The 14,263-nt window shown below is 38.6% G+C and overlaps 1 protein-coding gene across 1 annotated transcript in view; it reads left to right on the top strand.

Moving 5' to 3' along the window:
* Positions 1 to 14,263, top strand: part of EFCAB13 (EF-hand calcium binding domain 13) — a 315,250-nt gene that overhangs the window by 82,294 nt on the left and 218,693 nt on the right. The window contains exons 14-16 of the mRNA XM_060395750.1: positions 1,582 to 1,725; positions 2,974 to 3,045; positions 11,819 to 11,941. Coding sequence (XP_060251733.1) covers positions 1,582 to 1,725; positions 2,974 to 3,045; positions 11,819 to 11,941 — 339 coding nt within the window. The remainder of the gene's footprint in view (positions 1 to 1,581; positions 1,726 to 2,973; positions 3,046 to 11,818; positions 11,942 to 14,263) is intronic.

The raw sequence follows: 14,263 nt of genomic DNA on the forward strand, positions 1-14,263 counted from the left end.
AGGAGAATGGTGCTCTGTTTCCTGGTCCTATGGTATATGGAACATGGGAGGATGAATAGACTGTACTCAAGATGATTATGCAAGGAAACAGTATTTTAAAGGAAACCAAATTTTGGTTAAGACAAAGAAGAGCTGATACAGGTTTTTAGGTGTTGGCAAAACTCAAATTGCCATCTGCAGTTGTCTCCTAATAATGTTAGGGGAACAGGAAGTGAGGCAGAATCTAAGACACTAAGAAGCTGTGATTACCATTTGTAGCTAGTTCTTGTTGGTTTTAATAATTATAATAAAAACGACAATTATTTTATTGCTAGTAATAATGACACTTAATAAACGCTTAGTATATGGTTGGATGGCATCACCAACTTGATGGACATGAGTTTGAGCAAGGTCTGGGAGTTGGTGATGGACAGGGAAGCCTGGCATGCTGTAGTCCAGGGGGTCACAGAGAGTCAGACATGACTGAGCGACTGAACTGACTGAACTGATATGTCTAATGTTGTTTTAAATGTTTTTCAGTATATTTTCATATTTAATCTCCACATCAACCTTGTGAGGTAGATACTATTATAATTTCATTTTACATGTAAGACAACTGAGATTTGTAAAGGGTACTTCCCTGGTGGCTCAGACGGTAAAGCATCTGTCTACGATGCTGGAGACCCGGGTTCGATCCCTGGGTTGGGAAGATCCCTTGGAGAAGGAAATGGCAATCCACTCCAGTACTCTTCCCTAGAAAATCCCATGGACAGAGGAGCCTGGTGGGCTACTGTCCATGGGGTCGCAAAGAGTCGGACATGACTGAGTGGCTTCATGTAATGTAATGTAATGTAAGTAGTAAAAATTTGCTCAAGGTCCTAGAGTTCCAGGTCACAAATTCCAGGGTCAGGATTTGAATGCAGGTCTATCTGACTTAACACTGCCTCCTTTGAAAAGGCTGGATGTGAAGCAAAATTCTAGATGCTAGAATACAATTGAGTCTTGGTAGAATTGAAGAGAAAAGATGAATGAGCCCTTGTGATACTGTGTTTGATATTTTACAGTTTTCATGATTCTAAAATTTATTTCACCTCAATAAATAAAGTTAATTTTGCTTTCTACTATTAGAACTCCATATGTCTGACTCTTTGCGACCCCATGGACTGTAGCCCACCAGGCTCCTCTTTCCAGGCAAGAATACTGGAGTGGGTAGCCATTCCCTTCTCCAGGGTATCTTCCTGGCCCAGGGATTGAACCCAGGTCACATTCATTGCAGGCAGATTCTTTACCACTGAGCCACCAGGGAAGCCCAGTAAAATAACTCTTCTGTGTAACTGTAGTGAAAAATTCAGCTATATGAATCATTTTGGTTATGCCAATTTTATATTAGCACCAGAGAAATGTGATCAAGAACTCTTTGTATATTATACTGGTGGACATAGCATTTCCTGAGGTCTGGATTCTTCACTGAGATTTCTTATTCCTCAATTCAGGATATGATAATAAACCATGGGTTGCCACTGACAAAAGCCTTTAGTGATGGCTACTGCTTTTAAACCCAGAAGCTAGATCAGTTACTAAATAACTTCTTCCCATTTCTAGAATCACAGGAGACTATCTTAGCTGTTGATTTGCCTGATAATGACATGATACCTGGGAAGAACTTGGAAGGTTTTCTAGGAGATATTGGAATTAAGTTACCTAAAGAAGAGGTAGAGAAAATTCTTCAGTCAGATTTTGTTTCTGGTAAGCATTTAAATACTTCTGTCAGGTAGTCCATCCTAAAGGAGATCAGTCCTGGGTGTTCATTGGAAGGACTGATGCTGAAGCTAAAACTCCAAAACTCCACCTCATGCGAAGAGTTGACTCATTGGAAAAGTCCCTGATGCTGGGAGGGATTGGGGGCAAGAGGAGAAGGGGACGACAGAGGATAAGATGGCTGGATGGCATCACCGACTCGATGGACATGAGTTTGGGTAAACTCTGGGAGTTGGTGATGGACAGGGAGGCCTGGCGTGCTGCAGTCCATGGGGTCGCAAAGAGTCGGACTGAACTGAACTGAACTGATCAGGTTGTTTGTTTGTCTCATTTTGTTTTTGGTAGGACTAGTCTTTATAAGTGTTCTTTATAAAGAGAGTACAAGGTCTTTGTTCAAATAAATTCAGTTCCTTTGTTGAGCAAATAGCTGTAGGCATTTGCTTGTTATTTTAAACATTGTCTTTGAAAAGGAATCTTTCCTTGTTTGCAGTTATGAGAATAAGCAGGTTGAAATTTTGTGGAGAGTGGTCCTGTTGTAATCCTCTCTCCTCAGATCTATCTTAATTTAGTGACTGAAGAGTAGTTAGAATTCAGAACTTGTGAGTAGAAATCCTAGCTTTGTTGCTTTGGGCAGAGTGAAGTCACTGGACTTTAAAAGTTTCTTGGTATTTTTAGTTTTTTTTTGCACAGAGCTCATGTATCTACAATCTTATCACAAAGCATTTTGGATGAAAATGAATCCAAAGTATCTGGTAAATAAAACTTTCAAGAATAAATTAAAGCTTTAAAATTTTCAATATAAAAGTGGTATGCTGATTTTGATACTGTATACACTTAAATTAATTAATTAATTCTTGGCTGAACTGGGTCTTGGTTGCTGTGCCTAGGCTTTTTCTAGTTGCATCGAGCAGGGACTACTTTCTAGTTGCAGTGTACAAGCTTCTCATTGCAGTCGCTTCTCTTGTTGTAGAGCATGGGCTAAAGGCTCTCGGGCTTCAGTAGTTGTGGTGTGGGGGCTCAGTAGCTGCAGCTGGTGGGCTCTAGAGCACAGGCTCAGTAGTTGTGGGGCATGGGCTTAGTTGTCCCACATCTTGTGGAATCTTCCCAGATCAGGGATCCCCTGCATTGGCAAGTGGATTCTTAACCACTGGACAACCAGAGAAATCTGATGCTGTATTTTTAATATTATTTTGTCCACAAATTCTTTCTTGTGACCTCTCTTTCTTTTCCTTCCAGAAGACAGCATGGTGAATGTTAAAGACTATATGAAGACTCTGAGTGACACCCAGAAATTTTCCAGTTTTATTGGTAAGATCTTTACGGTAAACTGTTAAAAAGCAACTCAGGACTCATTTAGAAGTCGTCAAGTCAAACACTATATTGGATGCTTAATCTTCTCTGTGGTATCTGTGACAAATGTTTGTTTCATCTATATTTGAGCACTTCCAATTATGATAAATTTTACTGTTTTCTTTTTCATTTAAGAATTATGCATTTGTGATGGAAAAGACTGGGAAAAAATAAGGTCTTGATCTTTTTCATAGTCAAAATAAGGAAATTGTATTATATACTAAAGGCAATATTTTAAATGTTATAAAAATTTTAATGACCAGAAATGTAAGAAATACAAAGTGTAGCCTCTATAATGTCACTGTCTGGAAAATTCCTGTTAATATTTGGTAAATATCCTTTTAGGCTTTTTCCTTTAGAACAATGAATATTTGTGTATTCAAAATTATTATTTTAAAATTAGATCACTTAGCTCCAGTATTCTTGGGCTTCTCTGGTGGCTCAGATGGTAAAGAATCTGCCTGCAATGTAGGAGACCTGGGATCAATCTCATGCCCATAATATTCCATGTGCGTGTGTGCCAAGTCGCTTCAGTTGTGTCCCAACTCTTTGTGACCCCGTGAACTGTAGCCCACCAGGCTCCCCTGTCCATGGGGATTCTCCAGGTGAGAATACTGGAGTGGGTTGCCATGCCCTCTCCAGGGGATCTTCCCCACCCAGGGATTGAACCCAGCTCTCTTGCATTGGTAGGTGGGCTCTTCACTACTTGCATCCCATGGGAGGCCCATAATATTCCATAATTGGCTTTAAAAACTTAACAGTGTGTCTTAGATATTGTTCCATGTTTTATTATATTCAAATGGCAACCCACTCCAGTACTCTTGCCTTGAAAATCCCATGGATGGAGGAGCTTGGTGCAGGCTACTATCCATGTGATCACAAAGAGTCGGGCACGACTGAACAACTTCACTATAAGCTACCTCATTCTTTTTTTCTTCTGGTTTTATAGAGATATAATTGATATACAGCTCTATATAAGTTTAAGGTGAATTGCATAGTGATTTAATTTATATACATCAAGTAATTATCACTGTAAGTTTAGTGAACATCTATCTCTCATATAGACACAAAATTAAAGAAATAGAAATAATATATATTTTTTGTGATGAGAACTCTTAGCCTTTACTCTCAACAACTTTCATATATAACATAACAGATTAATTATATTTATCATGATGCATATCCCATCCCTAGTGCTTATTAATCTTGTACCTGGAAGTTTGTACCTTTTAACCACCCTGTGTCCTCTCTCTGGTAACCACAAATCTGATATCTTTTTCTATGAGTTTGCTTTTAAGTATAATTGACCTGCAACACAATGTTAATTCCTATTACATGACATGGTGATTTGATATTTCTAAACATTTCAAACTGATCAGCACAATGATTCTAATTACCCTGTGTTACCACACAAAGACACTACATGGTTATTGACTATGTTCTACTCACTGTACATTTCATACCCATGACTCATTTCTTTGGTAACTGTAAGATTGTACCTCTTAATTCCCCTCACCTATTTTCTTCTCTTCCCAAAACTTTCCCCTCAGGCAAATACTTATTTGTTCCCTGTATCTAAAAATCTGTTTACATTTTTGTTATTTTTGTTTATTTCTCTTTTTTTTTCTCGATTTTGCATATAATTAAAATCGTATAGTTTTGTATTTCTCTGTATGACTTAGTTCATTTGGCATAATACCATCTAGGTCCATCCATATTGCAGCAGATTACAAGGGTTTATTCTTTTTTATGGCTGAGAAATATTGCATTGTACATGTACTCCACATCTGCTTTGTCTATTCATATATTGATGGGCACTTAGGTTGCTTCCATGTCTTGGATATTATAAATAATGCTCCAGTAAACAAAGGGATGACTATGTCTTTTCTAATTCATGTTTTTGTTTTCTTTGGATATATGCCCAGGAGTGGAATTGCTGAGTCATAATGGTAGCACCGTTTTCAGTTTTTTGAGAAACCTCCATACAGTTTTCCATAGTGGTTGTACCAAATTACATACCGACAGTACAGATTTCCCTTTTCTCCACAAGCCAAAACTTGCTATTTGTTGTCTTTTTAAAAAATAATATTTGGGTTTTGTTTTTATTATTTATTTATTGTTTGGCTGTGCTGGGTCTTCATTGCTGAGAGGGCTTTTGTCTAGTTGCAGCAAGCAGGGGCTACTCTTTGTTGTAGTGCGTTGGCTTCTCATTGTGGTGGCTTCTCTTGTTGCAGAGCACAGGCTCTAGGGCATACAGGCTTCAGCAGTTTCCACACGTGAGCTCAGTAGTTGTGGTTCCTGCGCTTTGGAGCACAGGCTCAATAGTTGTAGTGTATGGCTTAGTTGCTCCATAGCATATGGGATCTTCCTGGACTGGGGATTGAGCCTGTGTCTCCTGCATTGGATGGATTCTTTACCACTGTGCCACCAGGGAAGCCCCTATTTGTTGTCTTTTTGATAACAGCCATTCTGGCAGATGTGAGGTGATACCTCACTGGGGGTTTGATTTGCATTTCCCTGATGATTAGTGATGTTGAGCATCTTTTCATGTACCTGTTGGTCACCTGTATGTCTTCTGTGGAAAAATATGTATTGATATCCTCTGCTTGTTCTTTAATGTGTTTGCTTATTTTTTTTGGCATTGAGTCATACCAGTTCTTTGTATATTTTGGATACCCTTATTGGATACATTAATATTATTTGCAGATATCACCTGACATTCAGTAGGTAGCTTTTTCATTTTGTGGATAGCTTCCTTCACTGTGCAAAAAGATTTTAGTTTAGTTTGAGTTAGTCTCATTTGCTTATTTTTGCTTTCGTTTCTGTTGCCTAAGGAGACATGTCTGAAAAAATATTACAAAGACTTATGTCAAAGAACATCCTGCCTATGTGTTTTTTAGAAGTTTTGTGGGTTTGAGTCTTACATTTAAGTATTTAATTCATTTTGAATTTATTTTTTTGCATCATGTGAGAGGGGAGTCCAGTTTGATTTCTTGCATGTAGCCTCCCAGTTTTCACAACACCATTTAGTGAAGATGGTGTCTTTTCCCTATTGTGTATTCTTCTACCTTTGTCATAGATTAATTGCCCACATAATTGTGGGTTCATTTTTGGGCTCTCTATTATGTTGCATTGAATTATGTGTCTATTTTGTACCAGAGGCGCGAGCCGGGATGAGACTTTCCCCCCCCCCCCCCGTGAGGTGAGGAAGCCGGGAGGCGGGGGGGGGGGGGCGGTCGGGAAGGGCGCTCGCCGGGCCGGGAGACCCGACCGCCCCGGTCCCGCCCGCAGCGAGGATGCCCGACCGCGCAACGCGCCCTCGGGTCCGCGCCGCCGCCACCGCGCGGGAGGCACGAGGGGGAGGGGCGGGGTGGTGCGGCGGGAGGAGGAGGGCGGCGGGCCACCCTCCTTTCTCCCTCCTCCACCCCGCCCGGCCCGGGCCACCACCCCGGGGACGGCCGACTCGCGCCCTCGGCGTCCGTCCGTCCACCCACCCCAGAGCGGGGCGGGGGAGGCCGGGCGGCGAGGACACGGCGACCGGCCCGCAGGGGGGGGGGCGAGACCGGGGACCCGTCCCGCGCTCGGGCGAGCGCATCGGGGCGGGGGCGCCCCCTCGTCCAGCACGCAACGACGGCGGGGTGTCTATTTTCTACTATGTGTCTAATAGTACCATACTATTTTGATTACTATTACTTTGTTGTATAGTTTAAAATCAGAAATTATGATGTCTCCAGTTTTATTCTCCTTTCTCAGGATTGTTTTGGCTATTTGAAGGGTCTTTTGCATTTCCACACAAATTTTAGAATTATTTATTTTAGTTCTGTGAAAAATACCATTAGTATTTTGATAAGAATTGCACTGAATCTCTTTTTCTGGTTTTGTTATCAGGGCAATGGTGGCTGTATAGAATGAGTTTGGTAGAGTTCCTTCCTCTACAATATTTTGAAATAGTGATAGGTATTAACTCTCAGTAGAATTCACCTGTGAAGCCATCTAATTTTGGACTTTGTTGGGAGTTTTTAAAATTATAGATTCAGTTTTTTACTGGTAATAGGTATGTTCATATTTTCCATTTCTTCCTCACTCAGTCTTGAGAGATTATAGATTTCTAGAAATGTACACAGTTCTTCTAGGTTGCCCATTTATTGGCATATAATTGTCCATACAGTAAAATCATGATCCTTTATATTGCTGCGGCTTCAGTTGTAACTTCTCCTTTTTCATTTCTGATTTTATTGCTTTGGGCCTTCTCCCCCATTTTTTTTCCTTAATGAGTTTAGAAATGGAAAGATTGGTATTTATTGGCATTTATTTCAGAATATAAGACCATTTTGAAAATAGAATAATATGGGTTGCTTTACATATTAATATACTATTGAATGTGTGTAATGACGTGTTATAAGTAGTCCAATGCATCACAGTATAGATATCCACAGAGACCCCTATTTATAGAAACTTGACACATGATAAAGATGACATCAAGATGGTGAGGGACAGAGCAGCCTCGTGTGCTGTAGTATGTGGGATTGCAAAGAGTCAGACATGACTGGGCGACTGAACAACAAGAACATGGGAAAATTGGCTCACTGTATGAAAGAAAATGAAGTTGGATTACTACTTCATACCATATACAAAATAATCTTCAAATGAATTAATCTAAAAGGTAATACATTAAAGCTGATGGAGAAAATATTCTGCCTGTGGCTGTGAATAATTTATTATAAATAATATTCCCAACAGTATAGCCATTGAGTAAAAAAGATGTGATTATATCATGATTAAGCATTTGTGATAATAAAATGAAGGACTCTAAAACATTACCAGATATGTAATAGGTTGGAAGAAGATAATTACAACTTTTAGGACTAACAAAAGATTAATATCTTGAATATGTAAAAAATTCTGCAACTCAGTATTAGAAAGAAAAATATTCATTGGAAAATAAGGATATAAGAAGTCAATACACAGAAGAAACCCAGGTGGCTAAATATGTATATGAAGAGAGATGAGAATACTCAAGAATTGCTATTGAGTAGGTAAAATAGTGTATAGAGAGTCATTCTGCGTAGCAAGCTGGCAGTACGTGTCAAATTAAGTATGGATATTTCTTAGGACTTGATAATTCTGTCTTAGGTAAAAAGCCCAGAAAAGTCTTTTGTAGAGAGATGTACAAGAATGCTCATTGTAACATTGTTTATGGGAGGAAAAATGAAAGTAACTTAGTGTCCATCACTAGGGGATTGGTTAAGTAAAATATAGTCTATACAAACAGCAAATTATAAACAATAAATTAGATTTATATTCATACCATAAAAAGATAAAGAGAGATAAGAAATACAATAAATCTGTAGCATAAAATACTTCATATAGGTTAGACTTATTATAATGCCTGTAGGACAACACCATATATATATACACATACACTTTCAGCTGAACACATAAATCTTCAGAGAAAGATGAGAGATTGAAAGAGATTGAGATTAAAGTAACAATATTAACAAACTTTATTTAAGAAACAGACATAGTACTTTATATACTAAACACATTCTCTTCAAATGCCTATGGAATAATCATGAAAATAGAAGATATTTAAGATTCATGGGGTTGCAAAGAGTCAGACACGACTGAGCAACTGAACTGAAATGAAGCCACAAAGAAAAATTTCAATGAATTCTAAATATCAGAAGTCATTCAGACCACATAGACTCACCATTCAGTTCAGTTCAGTTGCTCAGTCATGTCTATTATCGACTCCATGAACTGCAGCACGCCAGGCCTCCGTGTCTATCATCAGCTCCTGGATTCTACCCAAACCCATGTCCATCGAGTTGATGATGCCATCCAACCATCTCATCCGCTGTTGTCCCCTTCTCCTCCTGCCCTCAACCTTTCCCAGCATCAGGGTCTTTTCCAGTGAGTCAGCTCTTCCCATCAGGTGGCCAAAGTATTGAAGTTTCAGCTTCAACATTAGTCGTTCCAATGAACACCCAGGACTGATCTTTAGATGGACTGGTTGGATCTCCTTGCAGTCCAAGGGACTCTCAGGAGTCTTCTCCAGTACCACAGTTCAAAAGCATCAATTCTTCGGCGCTCAGCTTTCTTTATAGTCGAACTCTCACATCCATACATGACCACTGGAAAAACCATAGCCTTGACTAGACGGACCTTTGTTGGCAAAGTAATGCCTGCTTTTTAATATGTTGTCTAGGTTGGTCATAACTTTCCTTCCAAGGAGTAAGCATCTTTTAATTTCATGGCTGCAATCACCATCTGCAGTGATTTTGGAGCCCAGAAAATAAAGTCAGCCATTGTTTCTACTGTTTCCCCATCTATTTGCCGTGAAGCGATGGGACCAGATGCCATGATCTTCGTTTTCTGAATGTTGAGCTTTAAGCCGACTTTTCACTCTCCTCTTTCACTTTCATCAAAAGGCTCTTTAGTTCTTCTTCACTTTCTGCCATAAGGGTGGTGTCATCTGCATATCTGAGGTTATTGATATTTCTCCCGGCAATGTTGATTGCAGCTTGTGCTTCTTCCAGCCCAGCGTTTCTCATGAGGTACTCTGCATATAAGTTAAATAAGCAAGGTGACAATATACAGCCTTGAGGTACTCCTTTTCCTATGTGGAACCAGTCTGTTGTTCCACGTCCAGTTCTAACTGTTACTTCTTGATCTGCATACAGGTTTCTCAAGAGGCAGGTCAGGTGGTCTGGTATTCCCATCTCTTTCAGAATTTTCCAGTTTATTGTGATCCACACAGTCAAAGGCTTTGGCATAGTCAATAAAGCAGAAATAGATGTTTTTCTGGAACTCTCTTGCTTTTTTGATGATCCAGCAGATGTTGGCAATTTGATCTCTGATTCCTCTGCCTTTTCTAAAACCAGCTTGAACATCTGGAAGCTCACGGTTCACGTATTGCTGAAGCCTGGCTTGGAGAATTTTGAGTATTACTTTACTAGCGTGTGAGATGAATGCAATTGTGCAGTAGTTTGAGCATTCTTTGGCATTGCCTTTCTTTGGGATTGGAATGAAAACTGACCTTTTCCAGTCCTGTGGCCACTGCTGAGTTTTCCAAATTTGCTGGCATACTGAGTGCAGCACTTTCACAGCATCATCTTTCAGGATTTGAGAGAGCTCCACTGGAATTCCATTACCTCTACTACCTTTGTTCATAGTGATGCTTCCCAAGGTCCACTTGACTTCACATTCCAGGATGTCTGGCTCTAGGTAAGTGATCACGCCATCGTGATTATCTGGGTCATGAAGATCTTTTTTGTACAGTTCTTCTGTGTATTCTTGCCACCTCTTCTTAATATCTTCTGCTTCTGTTAGGTCCATACCATATCTGTCCTTTATCGAGCCCATCTTTGCATGAAATGTTCCCTTGGTATCTCTAATTTTCTTGAAGAGATCTCTAGTCTTCCCCATTCTATTGTTTTCTTCTATTTCTTTGCATTGATCGCTGAGGAAGGCTTTCTTATCTCCTTGCTATTCTTTGGAATTCTGCATTCAAATGGGTGTATCTTTCCTTTTCCTGTTTGCTTTACGCTTCCCTTCTCTTCACAGCTATTTTAAGGCCTCCTTAAACAGCCATTTTGCTTTTTGGCATTTCTTTTTCTTGGGGATGGTCTTGATTCCTATCTCCTGTACAGTGTCATGAACCTCTATCCATAGTTCATCAGCCACTGTGTCTATCACCATTAGGTAGTAACAAACATTATTTATGAAAGAATATGGAAAATTTTTGCTTTAAAGACTGAAAACAAATGTTCTAAGTAATTCTTTGGTTAAAAAATAAATGCATGTGTGCTCAGTCACATCCAACTCTTTTCAACCCCATGGGCGTAAACTGCCAGACTCCTGTGTCCATGGGATTATCCCAGCAAGAAACTGGAGTGGGCTGCCATTTTCTCCTCCAGAGGATCTTCCTGACCCAGGGATCAAACTCATGTTCTGCATTGGCAGGTAGGTTCTTTACCACTGAGCCACCTGGGAAGCTCAAAGGTGGCTTTGGGCTAAATAAATTTAAGTAGAAATTTAAAAAATTTTAGAAATGAATGACAGTGAAAGCAAAATATATCAAAATACAAAATGTGATAAAAACAGTCTTGCAGGAAATTTTATAGCATTAAATGCTTTTAATAAAAAACAAGACAATTAAAAATAATTTATCTTAAATATTCAACCCATGCAGCTAACCAGCAGCGTAAACAAAACAGCAAAACAATCACCCTTTCCCTAGTATAGTAGTCAGACACTAATGAAACTGAAAATATAAGTTAGCAATATAGAACACACTCATACGCAGATTATTCACATAACCAAAACCATAAAGTGAACAATACTTTAATAAAATATCAATTTATTAGCATCTTACCAGCTTTACTGTTATTCTTTCCAGACACTGGATAAGGAGAAAAAGGGTTCCCCCCTCTATTGTAGCATTACTTTCCTTGGGTTCACTTTGCTGTTTTGTTGTTTTTATTGTGTAGCTTCTTGGGTTGAACTAAAAAGGTGAAGTGCTGCCGTGTTTCTTGTTTTCTAATATAAATATTTAGACCTATAAATTTTGTGGAGCTTTCGATTTGGAGGATATTGCAGACAGAAAAACCTCAAGACGGATTTCTAGAAAGTGAATACATTTTACCCAAATCAAGTTGTTATGTGCTTATTTGAACAGACTAACCAATTAAATATCTTCACATTTTGTCATCTTTCTCTTTCTCTCTAGGAACAGAAGATCCTTGTAACATTGTTAATAGTGTCTCTGATGGGAAAGTTGCAGTTAAAGACTTTTTATCTACCTCAGAGAAACCTTTGAGTAAAGAACAACTTAGAAACTCTGCAACAGATGGTGAGTACTTTCAGTTACCTCTCAGGTTTCTTCTTTAGAGTATACCTGTTCACACTGACTAAATTTTTTAAAAAGGAATGAGAATACTGTAAGTTTAGGGAGGTTATTATGAAACTATATTGATATATTGGACACTGTGAATTGTTGGAACTTTTTTGAAAAGTATATGGATATTCTTCTTTATTTGGAGAAGACTAACAGAAACAAGTAATCTTGTCCATGTTTTAAAAGCAGATGCTCATTTATTGGGGTGAATGGTCACAATAATACATATGATAGAGCCCTACTCTTCTTCTTCCCCAGCCTTGAATTCTAGAGACAGGATATTTCTTATAGAAAGAGCTTCACAACCAAGTGTGAATTTGGTATGGGTTTTTCATAAATACCATTTACCAGTCTAAGGAAATTGCCTTATATTCCTTTTTTGCTAAAAGATTGAATTTGTATTTGTTTATTTGCTTTATCATGAATTTTCCAAACAATTCTTATGTATCTCTTAAGGTAGGTCATCTGTGTTTTCTCTTTTAATCTGTTAGTGTGGTGAGTTACAAGAGTTGAATTTTATAATATTAAATGAAACCTGGATTTTTAGATTAAACCCATCTTGGTCATGATATATTTTTCTAATAAAATAGAAATAGAAAATTTTATTTTTGTAAACTTTGTTTACAATTTATTAATCTGTATTTATGAGTGAGACTAATGATAGCTTTGTTTTCTTGTACTGGTATTGTCAGGCTTCAATGTCAAATTATCCCTGTAACTTGAAAAGTATTCTTTCTTTTTCTAAATCCTAAAATAGCTTATATAACATTGGAATTGCATATTCCTTTCACTTCTAGTGGTATTCACAAAAGAAGCCATCTGAGCCTTATAGTTCTTTTTGGGGAGGTTTTTGATTACTAATTAATCTTTCATGTTATATGATTATTTGTTTTTCTTTTATTCTTGAAGTCAATTTTGGTAAATTATTCCCTAGGAGTTTGTCTTTTTATATAAAAATTTATTTCCATAATGCTATAAAGTTTTTAACAATAAATTCTTAGTATTTTTATAGTTATTTATAACATCTACGGTAATACTTCCATTTCATTCTTCATTTTGGTTATTTTTATGTTTTCCTTTTTAAAATCATTTATGCTAGTGGTTTCCCAAAAGAATTGAAAAAACATTTTTCCTCTTCCTTTGTCATTTTTGTTCAGTAAAGCATCTCTGTAGGGAGTTGTTGTTCAGTTGAGAAGTCGTGTCAGACTCTTTGCAACCCTGTGAACTACAGCACACACAGATGGTAAAGAATCTTCCTGTAATGCAGAAGACATGGGTTCCACTTCCTAACTCATTTCCCGGAACCAAGATTACCCTGATACCCAAACCACATAAGATAGTTCAGTTCAGTTGCTCAGTCGTGTCTGACTCTTTGTGACCCCATGGACTGCAGCACACCAGCCATCCTTCTCCATCACCACCTCCCAGAACTTGCTCAAACTGATGTCCATTGAGTCGGTTATGCCATCCAACAATCTCATCCTCTGTTGTCCCCTTCTCCTCTTGCCGTCAATCTTTCCCAGCATCAGAGTCTTTTCCAATGAGTTAGTCCTTCGCATCAGCAGGTGAAAGTATTGGAGCTTCAGTTTCAGTATCAGTCCTTCCAGTGAATATTCAGGACTGATTTCCTTTAGGATGGACTGGTTGGATCTCCTTGCAGCCCAAGGGACTCTCAAGAGTCTTCTCCAACACCACAGTTCAAAAGCATCAATTCTTTGGCACTCAGCTTTCTTTATGGTGCAACCCTCACATCCATGCATGACTACTGGAAAAACTGTAGCTTTGACTAGACAGATCATTGTTAGCAAAGTAATGTCACTGCTTTTTAATATGCTGTCTAGGTTTGTCATAGCTTTTCTTCCAAGGAACAAGTGTCTTTTAATTTCATGGCAGAAGTCACCATCTGCAGTTATTTTGTAGCCCTCAAAATAAAGTCTGACCCTGTTTCCATTATTTCCCCATCTATTTGCCATAGAATGATAAGACCAGATGCCATGATCTTAGTATTTTGACTGTTGAGTTTTAAGCCAGCTTTTTCACTCTCCTCTTTCACTCTCATCAAGAGCTCTTCAGGTCCTTGTCACTTTCTGCTGTAAGGATGGTGTCATCTGCATATCTGAGGTTATTGATATTTCTCCTGGCAGCTTGCTTCCAGCTTGTGATTCATCCGGCCCAGCATTTCACATGATGTACTTTGCATATAAGTTAAATAAACAGGGTGACAATATATAGCCTTGATGTACTCCTTTCCCAATTTGGAACCAGTCCATTGTTTCT

The sequence above is a fragment of the Ovis aries genome, chromosome 11, assembly GCF_016772045.2.
Source record: "Ovis aries strain OAR_USU_Benz2616 breed Rambouillet chromosome 11, ARS-UI_Ramb_v3.0, whole genome shotgun sequence".
Taxonomy (NCBI): domain Eukaryota; kingdom Metazoa; phylum Chordata; class Mammalia; order Artiodactyla; family Bovidae; genus Ovis; species Ovis aries.